General features: G+C 36.5%; 1 protein-coding gene across 2 annotated transcripts; it reads right to left on the bottom strand.

Moving 5' to 3' along the window:
- Positions 1–3,634: 3,634 nt before the first annotated feature.
- LOC113349770 lies at positions 3,635–7,262 on the bottom strand. Of its 2 annotated transcripts, XM_026593794.1 has the most exons (8): positions 6,839–7,254; positions 6,090–6,707; positions 5,742–5,926; positions 5,404–5,642; positions 5,121–5,323; positions 4,669–4,794; positions 4,438–4,561; positions 3,635–3,980 (listed from the first exon to the last, which is right to left on the bottom strand). In XM_026593794.1, exons 1-7 carry the CDS (start codon positions 7,007–7,009, stop codon positions 4,463–4,465), a joined length of 1,641 nt encoding a protein of 546 aa, XP_026449579.1. In that variant the 5' UTR covers positions 7,010–7,254; the 3' UTR covers positions 3,635–3,980; positions 4,438–4,462. The 2 variants fall into 2 exon arrangements, with proteins under 2 accessions (XP_026449579.1, XP_026449580.1); XM_026593795.1 differs by lacking the exons at positions 3,635–3,980; positions 4,438–4,561 and having other exon boundaries at positions 4,727–4,839; positions 6,839–7,262.
- Positions 7,263–13,433: the final 6,171 nt, after the last annotated feature.

The following is a 13,433-nucleotide window of genomic DNA, read 5'->3' as shown; positions in this document are numbered from 1 at the left end:
TCTACATTCATACCAAAAATAAGCACATTTCGATATGTATAACACCACCATCTATCCCTTTAATATCATCCATTAAAAGTTAACGGTTGAAATTAAAGTCGTTAGATAGTGAGGTCTGGTATCTCGAATTGTGTTCATTTTTGGTAGGAATATAGAGTCTTAAAAAAAACACGTATCATCAAAATATAAGATTTACGGAGATAATGACACAAATCATGTATGATAATGTCCATCTAAGAGTGTCCATGAATCCTTCCTCAAAGATAATAGAGTTGAGTTATCAGTTACATGCACAAATTCGCTAGAGGATCATACTAAATATGGTACATTTAATTATTCAAACCTCCTGGAACTAGGCTCGTACTTCCTTCTTTATAGTTTGAATTTTAAAAAAATCCCCTCCTTGCACCATCCTTTGAGACACTCCCGGCTAAGTTACCATTTCTTTTCCATAAGACCTGAGCCTGGATATCTCTTCCTCTTCCATTGAATGTGTCAAGTTGTCAACACTATCAATATCACCTTGATCTGTCTCTTCCCCGCTGTCCACATTCCGACCAATCTCTCTGATGACATCCTCTCTATTAATAATTCCTGGTACCATTTCCATATTCTGCAAGAAACCAAAAGTAGGACTTGCACTTGTCTTAGAATTTTCATCCACTTTACCCAAGACTTCAAACCAGTTCTGCATATTTCTTGCGTCATTTTCTGTCCACGACTAGTCTCTTTCAAAGGTGATTCTAAGCTTATACATATTTATGAGAGCAGAATTAATTATTACATTATTACATATCAAAATTTCTAACGATGAAAAGTTTTTTGCTGCTCTGTAAAATTCAGCTTCTTGCATATAACTAGTTAAGTCCACCTTTTCTTCCCAGAAAGCAGAGTCTCCAGAGGACTTCCAATTCTGCCACCTAACTATAACTCTTTCACAATCTATACTTGTTAGCCGCTTCATTACAGTCATGATGGTCTGCCTGCAGTCTCCATTGTTTACTCCAGATGGTGCACCAATGCACCTGGCACCTTTGAACTTCCCTTTCATACCAGTAGCATTAGAATCATCTTTGTTATTGACCATAGTGATATAAACCAAAACATTCCCCCTGTCTTCAATCTTCCTCTGTTTATAATCCTTACACTCTTTTTTTCCTTTTCTCAGCTGCAATGTAATTCATAATCTGTTTTGTTGTCGATCTAGCACAAGGTGGCTCATTTTTAGATGCCTTTTGGCACCTAGCTTTCCACACAAACCATAGTAATAGCACACAAATTATCCCAGTTAACATCCTCATTTTTAAAATTCTTTTTATTCTTGATCCAGTTTGTAATCCACTTATTTAAGTTGTTTTCTTTAGTCCTGACATAATTAGTGTTGTACGGCAGCCATTTCCATACATTTTTAATAAGATCACAGTGCATAAAAAGGTATTCAGTGTTCTCAATACCAGAATTACAAAGATGACATTTGTTATTGACATTAGGCATGATTTTACATATTCTATCCCAGTGAAGATTACCCTTTGTTCCCTTTAGTGTACATCAGGTTGGATGGTTTTGGGGGAGAGCTAATCTGTACCGTTTAGACCGTGAGTGCTGTAGATATTTGATGTCCCGCCGGCGTGGTCAGATCGCCTCAGCGCCCTTGTTGCTAAGGGGAACACTCTTCGCTCAACCAACTATACTGACATTTCTGCTTTCCATCTCGTTTCAAATCTCCACACTAATCCACTTTCCAATGCATCCCCACCATATACACCCCGCCCGATCGATGATGTCCGATTCGGAATAGCTGCCCAGGCTAAATTCATCGAACCGCTATTCTGACCCGGCCACCATCGGTATCCGACCAGTCATTTTTTTCTATCCCCCACAGGGAGAATATCATGGAGGCATTTCCATAGAAACATTTTGATTTTATGCAAGATATTCATCTTCCAGATTGGTTGTTTCGTTGAGCGTCTAAGTCATGGTTCGTCGATACAATACGACAGTGTTGGCAATACTAACCTTCCGATACTCGACCAAAATTGATACCGAAACTAAATATTTTCGACTAATTGGCCGACCTAAAAGGACGCTTTCTATGTGATGATAAAGTTGCAATTTGTCGATCTTAACAAATGTCCTAGGAATTTAAAATTGAAACTTTAAGCCTTGCAATTTCATTAAATTAAGGTTAAATTTGAACGTGCAATCGGAGAACATGCAAAATAATAGGGGATGTGAGTTTATTCTCATCCAATAGTTCATGTTAGGGGGTGTTTTTAGGATGCAAATACTAAAATACCTTTCCGTTAGTTAAAAACCTAAGAAAAAGACTATGATGCCCTTCCATGTGAATAAAAACTTATATCTAAAAATCAAAAACAAAAACCATATCCCCCTTCTCTTCTTCCCTTCTTCTGGGTTTTTGAAGAAAAAAAAAATTCATAGTTGGTTCATCTTTAACATGATTTCATCGTCGATTCAAAAATTTCTTCGCCGATTACCCGAATCTATATACATGCCTCCCCGAAAGAAACTCAATCCACGGTCAAAATCAAAAAACGCAACAAGTTCAAAAAGAGAAATTAAATTAGATTGCCCTTGAAGAAGAAAAGGAATCGGAGGATCAAACTTTCGTACAAATGGCCTATGTGAGAAGGTAAGTGAATTTTAATCGTAGTATAAGTGTTTCAGTTGATTTATAATATTGGGTTTAGGTTACAGTCGCGAACACTAACTGAAAAAATTCAGTTACAAGGCATTGAAATTAGTATGAATACCATGCCATCACGTGTGAACGGCATTGGTTTTAGTATGAATCCTATGGTACTTTAAGAACCCCAGTGTGCTGAGCCACAAGGAGATCTTAGAGATGTCTAAGTAATACTTCCTAGACTTTTGGGGTGGACTGGAGCCTCACACTTGAAGAACAGGCTAAGGTTATTGGTGCTGCTGGAAGCAACTGTGAAATGGTGCATCTAAACTGAAAGACTGATAAGTTCCCTAAGCTGTTGTCATTCAAGGACTCCCTGGTCATGTCTCCGCTTGATGTCTCAAATAGCTGTGACAGTCTGCATTTAGTAGTTGATAACATGTTTTAAATCCAATGTCTTTTTCATGTTTAGAAAAATTACTGGATTTGGTTTGGAACATCCAAATTTTTCAGCAGTGAAAAAATTTCATCTCCACAAAATGACTAAAGATGATGTTAAAAAATATCCACAAAATTGGTTAAAAAGACCAAAATCAACAATTCGTGGGTGAAAAGGACATTCAGATTTTGATACTGTTTAAATGGACAAAAATGTAAAAATAATCAGGATGTAAACAGTTTCATCCTACCCATTTTCAAATACCTTTTCTTATTTTTAATTTACATCAGGATGCATCCAGTTTCATCCTTAATACTTTTTAAGTTTAAGTCAGGATGAATCCAGTTTCATCCTTGCTATGTTTTTAGTGTCCATTTCAACCATACTAATTTTTACTTGTCCATTTGAACCATGTTTTAAAAATATCTGGACAAATGACCCATTTTCCGAAAAATATCCTTCTCAAAATGTAAAATGTAGTAATTGCTTTTTGCCGGCAGTGTGGACAATGACAACTATGTGAATTTTTTTTTGTGGTGTATTTAAAATTAAGCAAAGAAAGAAAAACTTTGTGGTAATCAACAATTTGGGTTTACAAGAATTGTTCGTTTATCTTTTTAATACCCATTTTCTTTCTTTGTTTCCCCAAGAGGGACTTTTAACTGAATTGAACAAGATAAACCAAAAACAAGAGCCAAGACTTCCTTGCCAGTTGCTTTCATTGAGTAAACAACATTGTAGTAACAATTTTAGTAGTTTCTAATGGTAAAGAACAGGCTGCGCGCGCCTCTAAGCTCCACCAAATATGCACCGGTAGGTGTTCCATTTAACTTTGTGCCCGAATTTAAACATCAACCAGAAATACGCACTGGTATAAACAATTTCGTCTCCCCCCTGCAATTCATATACGATAATTTCGTTGATACAGAGAAACAATGATTACTTCACCTTTTGGCCAGATCTTAACAAGACTACTAAAAGAACTTCCAGATCTGATTTAATGATTTCGGCTAACCTGGATCATTTATTTGTTTATTTAAGAATAAGTTGTTACTCGTTATTGGGTAAGGGCATCAATAGCTTTTCTTTCTTTCACAAATAAAGATGCATAGTAGGAACGAAGAGAATACTTAGCCCAAAAGACAATGAAGCCAATAGCTAGCTACGTCATGCAATACAACTAGCTAAGAGTACACCATGCAATACAACTAGCTAAGAGTTATCACTGCAACCAAACTGCTTCAAGTCTGTTCTACAACCAACCAAGAGTTTTCACTACAACTCTAAGCTAGAAGTGTAATATAAGCTAGAATCTTATACAAACTGGAGTAAGTAAATTGAAATGATTTACCTGGGATTTGAAACTTTGAGCAATACTACCGGTCTTCCCGATGAACTTTGTTGGGATCGGAAACCATGTCCATCATCATCCTCTCTGGTGAATCCTCCCAGGCACCAAAAGTTTTCAAATCAACCTACAGATTGGGTCACAAACCAATGCTTAGTAACTCAAAATTGTTCATGCAATTTAACAACAAAGTTTGAAATTTTACTGGTAATCTGATCTCTAAGAATAAACAACCTTGCGTCTCTGCTCAGTAAAAAGTTCTTCTCTTTTCCTGTACGCATCCTGCTGTTCTTTAACTTTCTCCCCACCTAATCCCCATACTTCCACCTCCAGAATTGAAGCTTCGTAAGTTAAAACTCCCTGCAGTGTGTTGACTTTAACTCAGTATTCTCCTTATGTGTACTTCTACAAGGTAAAGTGAAGTTCACTACTCGGCTCATAAAATTTTACCAAACCTTTTACTAAGACGAGTAAATAGCATATGCACTATTCATATTTGTGTTCACCCAACTATTGGTGGATATGTCTTATATACACCATGGATGTAATATTTCAAGAAATTATTAGTAAGAGACTAATATCATGAAACCTTGAACAACTAAAATCCCACCTCTCGTCAAATAAAAGTAGAAATAGATGTCAGTAGGAGAAATATCAACCAATTTTCAAACTCCGACGAGTCATACCTGATTGGGAAAAAGGGATCCAGGTCGGTAAGTCTTGTCAACAGCATGGTAACGAATAGTCATTGTAGAGAAATCTTGGTTAATAAATATCCTCTCATTTCCAGGAGTTCCCCCAAAAGCAACACCAACAGGCTTTGGATGCGGTTCATATACTCCTCTACCAGCAGGCTGCAAGTGGCTGTATATGAAGTTCTTATCTCTTCCTGTTTATTTAATAGAAGATTCAGTTGTTCAGTGAACTTCCAGAGCCAAAATACAAAAGAACCACCACTGTGTTACTTACCGATAGGTGAGCAGACATGGAAAATTGGACTTAAAGCATATAGGTATCCAGAGCTTCCATAGAAGACATCTTTGTTTTCAAAGCCCTGATCAGTTAATACACCAATAATCCATCTCCCGGGATTGGAATCACCTTCACAGCTTTCTATAGAACAAGCAGAAATCAAAACTAACAGTGCTCCATGGTAACCATCAACACTAGACCAGAACCTATTCATGACTTTCCCATGAACAGACGATCTACACACAAGTATTACACAATTACATAATTCAGTAAACAAAATAAATGGAAAACCCATCTCACTACGCAATCAAGTGGTCAGAAGTAAAATAACGGACCTATACAAAAGGTTTTCGAATTCTCCAACACTATCTTTGGGAACACATGTCTTTAGAATCTCTTTGTTTACGGTACTTGTAAGTGTAAGAGAGATAGCCCAAGCTTTTCCAGAAGTTAAAAGACATGGATTATGTGACTCTGTTGAGGAGCTCTCCACGATGGATATGCTTGAGCTATGTGGTTCCTATTCAAATACCATGAGCAATTGTTGTTATCATAATACCACACTTAAAGATACCAGTTGAAAGTCGACTGAGCACACTATTTAACCAGATACTGATAACAATATACATATACATAATCTAATTTATTCACATAACAGATATATATATATATATACACAGTACCTCTGTGACCGTACATCTTTGAAGTCTATCATGAACATACTGAGTAAAGCAATGAGCAAGATTTGGGACTGTTGTCAAAGCCCACGCATGAAGTTTCTCAGCAGGCAATTGAACATTCAAATCCGAGATATTAACCTTCCCCACATCAACATCGCTGCTGATTTCAACACACGACGTGACAGCTGATAATATCAAATGGTTTATATTTGGTAGATCGACATTCATTGGGTGCTTAGAGTGCTTAGATATTTCCGAAGTCCATGACATAATCCAACACATCCATAGGAGCATGAAAACATCATCCGACGTGAAATTACCACTAGTTTTAGAATCATCGTCTTTCGATTCAAATTCTAGTTTTGAAGGAGCGCCAGCTTTAGCACTTATACCAGCGTATAATTTATACACGGTGTTGAGAGATACTGATAATGACATCCTTCCACAACATCTAATATAACCTCTTAAGAACTCAATCCAATGAACTCCATCATTTTCATCCGCTATAAAAAACAAGTCGACCACGGCTGGACCTAGATGAGTTAATAACCTCGAAAAACATTCGGGCAATGGTGACTTCATTTTACTGGGTGTGTTTTCGAAGGTTAATCTGAAGCATTCCTAAAATAAATGTGAAAATGCCTAAATGAGTAATTACAGAAAAACTTTATATATGATAAACAAATGTGAAATGTCGGACAACACATCTGATAGAGAGACAATGAGATGGTTAGGAGTTTATTACTACTTACTTGAAGAGATGGGATGGAAATCGAATTGGTATCGGGATCGGAGAGATTTGAAAAAGATTTTTGAAGAATCGAAAGAGCTCCAGTTGAAGCTGCTAAAGATTCTAACTCTTGTTGTTCTAATTCTTCTTCCTCTGTGATTTCGTCTTGTTCGGAAGATGAAGAAGCTCCCATTTTACCCCTGTATCTCTTTTTTCGATCTAATTAGGTTTTTACTATGACTCACTAGAAATTCAAGATCAGCGACGTAACACGAGAGAGAAGAGAGTGAGAAAGTTGCGGACATTTATCGTTGCAACTTCCCAGGACAATAACAAGGTCCCGCAACGGTTGCACTTACCAGACCGGAGTAGGTACTGACACGTAGCTGTTTTAACCGAATTTGGAGCAAAAAAGGATGACAAATTAGAAAGCTTACCTACCGTTAAAAGTACTAGCCTGCCAGCCTGGGGGTGATGAAAGCTATAACCTGAATTCTTCGATTAGGTCGGATAAATTTTTGACGAAAGTGCTTTACGGACCCGGATTTATACCCCAAAAGTTATACACCACTATGTGTCAACTTTTGGTTGGTTCATTTCTTTAAACCGCCCTCCCTGTTTTTTTCTGGTGGGTAGTGTGGGAGGCAACTAACGGTTGATGTAGGCGCCACATAGTGGTGTAAGATGGTGGCGTATAAATCCGGGGTCCTTGTAGCACTTTCGAATTTTTGATTAGACATGGGGACTAAACACGTGCTTTTTCTTTTAATTGATCCCAACAAGTTCTATCTCCACACATATCAAAGAAGTGTATAACATTTCGCTTCTCTAAGACTGATTCTTTCAACAACGCTTTGTTTTGTAAGTTAAAATGCATAAAAAAAACTAACTTAGGGAGTTAGTAACCCTTACATCATGGTGAGTAGAGCCATCTAATGTTTGGACGGATAAGTCTACCCTAGCATTTGATTTATCTACTTCTAAAGCTACTCTAATACAATCAAGAGTTTCCTTCGTCCAATTAAGAAGGGAACTAAAGTTTTTGGCTTCTTTGGCCATTAAGTCAGCTACTGTGTTAGCTGATCTTGGTACAAAATAAAATCCCAAAAAGTTATTACAAGACTTAAGTTCATTGACAGCTTCATCTAAAATGGGTATGTTTTGCCATTCTATCAAGGATTCCTTTCCATTTAGGTAATCGAAAATGTTCTTGCAAATCTAGTGTAAAGTTGGACAGACCCATTTATGCTGCCCATTTTGCTGCCTGCAAAAGTCCTAGTGTTTCTGCTTCTTCAGGGGTAGAGGCTGTGAAAGCTCTTGCTCTTCCTTGTTCAAGAATTCCTGCTTCATTTCTAAGAATTAAAGAGAAACCTGCTGGCAAATTAGCTGAGATCCAAGCTGCATCAATGTTTATTTTCAGTTGGGATCTCTTAGGAGGGTTCCAGTTAGTGTTCTTATCTCTTTTTATCCTTACTTGTGTCAGAATGAGGTGGTCTTTATACCAAAATTCTAAGTGTCTTTGAATCCCAGTACTTAATTGAGCACTTGTTTGATGTTTATTCTCAAAAACTAAATTACACTCTCCTTCCATATAAACCAAGCTTTTGTCAACGCAATTTCTACATGTATAATTGTATTCTGTTTACCTAACCAGTCTTTACAGATGTCAATAAAAGTTATAAAACTATTAAACTGAAAATGTACTGGGTATGGTTCAGCTGCCCACACCTCTTTGGAAAAAGGGCAGAAAAATAACAAATGTTCTATTGATTCTACATCATTACAGTTTAAAGGGCAGTTTGGATTAATGTCATCGATGAATTTTGCTAGTTTAAGGTTAGTTGACAAAGCATTTTGTAGGCATTTCCAAGCAAAGATTTTTATTCGTTGAGAGACATTTAAGTTCCATAAAGAGTTCCAACATGTATCAGGATGGCCTAGATTGTAATGACTTCTATTTTTCAGTGAGCTTTTTATACATTGACTTAACTGTAAAATTCCCCGATTTGGTAAGAAGCCATCTAAGTCTATCAGATTTACCTCTAGCTATTCTGACATTATTAATTTTGTTGGCAATGGGCAAGGGAAACAAGTCAATCAGTGATGAGTAATTCCACTTCTTAGTGGAAGGATCTATCAGATCCTTCACAAGTGTAAGTGTGAGTTAGTAGTTGTTTTTAAGCTGCTAAGATTAGTTTATAAGTTTGGGATCCAGATATCATCCTAGATATTAGTGGTATTTCCATCCCCTATTTCCCAAATGCTATTTTGTTCTACTAAGAGAATACCTTTACTAATACATTTCCAAATCCAGGAGCTAGTGGTTGGGGTTTTAGCTTTGAATACAGAGAACTTTCTAAAATATCTAGGTTTTAGTTGAGATACCCAAAGGGCATTAGGTTCAGTTAAGAGTCTCCATGCTAACTTAGCTATCATAGCTAAGTTGAATTTGCTGGCATTTCTAAATCCTAATCATCCTTTACTTCTAGGTTTGCAAAGACAAGAATAAGATATTGGATAATATCATTTATAATTTGTTTCCTTTCCCCACCAAAAGTCTCTTTGGAGGGTATCAATCTTTTTAGTGATTTTCTTAGGAAGGATAAAGCAGCTCATTCGATAGCTTGCCATACTGGCTAAAGTTGCTTTATGGGAACCATTTTATTGGCTTGGGCTAGAGTTTTACCCATCCATCTTTGAATTCTTAGCTCCATATTTTCCACTATTGAATCAAAGAGTTTAATTTTAGCTCTACTTATAAACAGAGAGGTTCCTAGATAAGTATCCTTTGGATCTATTTTCTTTATCTTAAGAACTTTGCAAATCATTCTTTGATGCTTAGGTTGCACTTTCTTACTAAAGAAGATTCCAGTTTTTTCAAAGTTTATCAATTGTCCTGAAGCTTTACTAAAGGATTTTATAAGATTAAGAATATTATGGCTTTCCCTAAGATCAGCTCTAATAAAGAGAAGGCAATCATCTGCAAAAAAACAGATGAGAAATAGGGCTATTTTTTGGAGTAATATTCACTCCATGAATTATTTTCTCCTCTTCACCAGAGAGAAGAAGTCTAGAAAAAATTTCCATACAAATGATAAAAAGATAAGGAGAGATAGGGTCTCCTTGTCTAAGGCCTCTAATGGGTTTGAAAAAATCTCCAGGGCTACCATTCAGCATGACAGCTATAGAGGAGGTAGAGATACATTGATAGATCAAGTTGCAAAAATTAGGATCAAAGCCAAAGGCTTTCATGGCTTTGATAAGGAAATTCCAGTCTACCCTATCAAAAGCCTGGGACATATCTATTTTGATCCCAATTTCAGCATGCTTCACTTTCTTTTTCTTGAAGGTGTGAATTATCTCTTGAGCAATGATTATATTGTCTGAAATTTTCCTTTTAGAAAGAAATGCAGCTTGGAATGGAGAAATGAAGCTCTTTAGGAGAGGTTTAATTCTGTTAGCTAGGATCTTGGTTATAATTTTGTATACAACATTACAAAGCCCTATGGGTCTAAATCCACTAGGGTCTTTAGGATGTCTACTTTTAGGGATAAGGAACAAAAAGGTTTTGTTGAAATCAGGATGAAGGCATCCGGTAGAAAAGAAATGTTGAACAGAAGAGATGACTTGTTCTCCTACTGTTTCCCAGTTTAGTTTAAAAAAACTAGCTGGGAAACCATCAGGTCCTGGTGATTTATTTGGTTTGAGTTTTCTAACAACTGATCAAATTTCATCACCCGAGGGAATAAAATTAAGGAGAATGTTGTCATCAGAGGAAATACAGGGAGAAATACTTCCAAAAAGGTCAGTAATAGGCACTGCAATAGGGGAGGGAGCAGTGAATAAATTAGAGAAGTAGTCAGACAGAGTAACTTGGATTTCAGATCTTTTGAAAGTTATTTCATTGTTGCTCATTCTAATGCATTCAATATTGTTCCACTTCCTTCTTTTCATAGTTTTAGTATGAAAGTATTTAGTATTTCTTTCTCCTAAGTGAACTATATTATCTCTAGACTGTTGTTAGCTATTGCTTCCTGGGTGGCATATATCTGTTCAAGTTGAGAAAGTTTTTCCTTATCTGTTCCTCTTTTTTGTATACATGCACAGAGGTATTTAGTTTGTCTATTTGGGCTAATACTTTTTTGATCTATTTAGAAGATAATCCAAATATATTTTTTTTCCAAAAGTCCAGATTAGACTGAAGGGTTTTAAGGTTTTGAGCTAAAGTTTCAGGTGGTGAGTCTCTGATAATATGATTCCAAGAGTCTTGAATTGTTTTAATACAGGAGGATTCCTTATGCCATGTGTCATAATACTTGAAAGTATGAGCTACTTTGACTGATGTGGTATCTAGAGTTAGAGCTATTGGGCAATGATCTGATCCTACTGCCACTAAGTGTACCAGTTCACTGTTTGGAAATTGGGTGCTCCACTCTGTATTGGCTACTGCTCTATCAAGTCTTTCTTGAATGTTTTCTATACCCTCTCTATGGTTATTCCAAGTATAATCACAGCCTTTATATCCTACATCCAACAAACTGGCATTATTCAATATGTTTTGATAATAGGTAGTATCTGACATTTTAAATGGCAATCCTCCACATTTTTCTTCTTGACTGAAAATCATATTAAGATCTCCTAATAAGACCCAATGCATTGTGTTTTTATCTACTTGTTATGCTATTTCAGAGAGGAAATCCCAAGTTAGCTTTCTATTATTTGGATAGGGACTTCCATAGAAGCAAGTTAGAAGCCATTTCTTTGTTGCATAATTGGTTTGAACTAATATATTCACCATATTTATATTCCATTGCACTATTTCAAAGTAGAAACCATCTACCCAAGCTAAGGCTAATCCTCCTGCTTGTCCTATTGAATTTATTGTATGAGTATTAGGGTAGTCTTTAAGAAGGTTTTTAACTAGATGTTTTTGTTTCTTAGTTTCAGATAAAAACAAAATTTCAGGCTTTTCTCTAGAAATCAGTTGATTGAGATGATTTTGTGTAAATGGGTTTCCACAACCCTGAACATTCCAAGCAATGATTTTCATGGTGTTAATAATTCTAGATGGCAGTATTCAAAATTCTAACAGGTAACTAGATTGTCTTAAGAGAGGGGTACAGAACTAAGCAAATTAAAGAATAATTAGAGATGGATGTCAATCAACCCTAGACTCAAATTAGAAGAAACAAGAAAAAAAAAATTAGGGTTTAATCATTCATTAAACTAATGTTTAAACTAAACTAATATTGAAACTAAATCTTAATAGCAAATCTAATCATACACCTAACAAATTTAAACGGGGCTGGAGTCAATTCAAATAAGATTTAAGAGTAATGCTAAAATTGAACTTCAAGAGTTTAGGATTACTTGGTTTTCGACCTTTGGCACAAAAGGGGAGTCTAGAGTGAAAGGGATTGGTAAATAGTCATTTGTTACTTGATTCTGTTCTTTAAGGTTGGACCCATATTGAATGAAAGCAGGTAAATGTCGGAATTTGAAATCAAGATACGGAGCTCATCAGAAGAAGAAGAAGAATAGAAATCCGGGACCGATAATTAGAAAGCCGATTTATGCAGATTGATGGGAGATGCAGATGATGGATGCAATGCAATTATGTCTGACTTAGGTGATTTGTCATGAGATGCGATAACAGGTGATGCAGTAGATTCAGCAGAGAGCACAGGTGAGAGATTTTCCCTTGAATCTTCAAATGGAGGGGATGAGAAGGACAACCTTCTATTAACTTGAATCGGTTCTAGTTCAGGCCTAGGGTTCTCCGGGATAGCTAAATCCTGTTGGACCCCAAATGATTGTTCCGGGATGAGCTGAGCAGTTCTCATAGAATGTAAAACTCTATGAGTTTCTGAGTTAACCGATTCAACCGGATCCGGATTAGAAACAAATAAAGGAATGAAATCTTCAGGAAGATTAAAAAGGAAAGTTCCTTTTCCCAGGATTGATTGAGCTGCTAAAGGCATATCTTCATCAAAAATAACAGGCCCAAGGACCTCGTAATCTCTATCTGTAACTGAGTTGTTCAAAAGGGTTTGTTCTGTTGATGGGTGCTCTTTTATGTAAAGTTCATACAAAATTTCTCTAGTTCCAGGGATGGCTAGGAACTCCTCTACTGATCCCATATTCCCATGAGCATCGGTATTGTCTTGAGGATTCCAAATTTGGATAGGCGTGTTATCAAGGACAAAAATATCATCTGCAGGCCCTGAGGAAGGCATAGAGATGTCATAAATATCTTCTAAGGGTCTATGCTGGAGGATAGCACACCGGTTGATTTTCTGGCCAAAATGATTGTAATGGTAACAGAATTTTGAAGAAAGGTTGAGATAAGTGAAGGTGAGTTCTCTGACTAGGTATTGGGCTACCCTAACAAGGAGTTTTTTGACTAAGGGTTTTTCTATGTTAACCCATACTAAGGCTCTTGGTTCACACTCGAAACTTCCTTTTTCGACTCTACTTACAGTGCCAATTCTACTTGCAATTAAGCCAATACGTTCTCCAGCTTTATGCTCATGTTTTGTGTTGGAAATGCACGCCCATAGTGGGATTTCTTTGACAACATCAGTGGATATTTGCATTCCTGTAAATGCTGATCTTGC

The sequence above is a fragment of the Papaver somniferum genome, chromosome 2, assembly GCF_003573695.1.
Source record: "Papaver somniferum cultivar HN1 chromosome 2, ASM357369v1, whole genome shotgun sequence".
NCBI lineage: Eukaryota > Viridiplantae > Streptophyta > Magnoliopsida > Ranunculales > Papaveraceae > Papaver > Papaver somniferum.
The sequence above is the reverse complement of the archived record's forward strand: the minus strand, read 5'-3'. Positions and strand labels throughout refer to the sequence as shown.

Coding starts and splice junctions, on each gene's coding strand:
- LOC113349770 (XM_026593794.1), bottom strand. CDS start 7,009: ATGGGAGCTTCTTCATCTTCCGAACAAGACGAAATCACAGAGGAAGAA. Junction 5,643..5,741: donor TTCGAAAACCTTTTGTATAG/GTCCGTTATTTT, acceptor ACTTGTGTGTAG/ATCGTCTGTTCATGGGAAAG. Junction 5,324..5,403: donor CCATGTCTGCTCACCTATCG/GTAAGTAACACA, acceptor TTAAATAAACAG/GAAGAGATAAGAACTTCATA.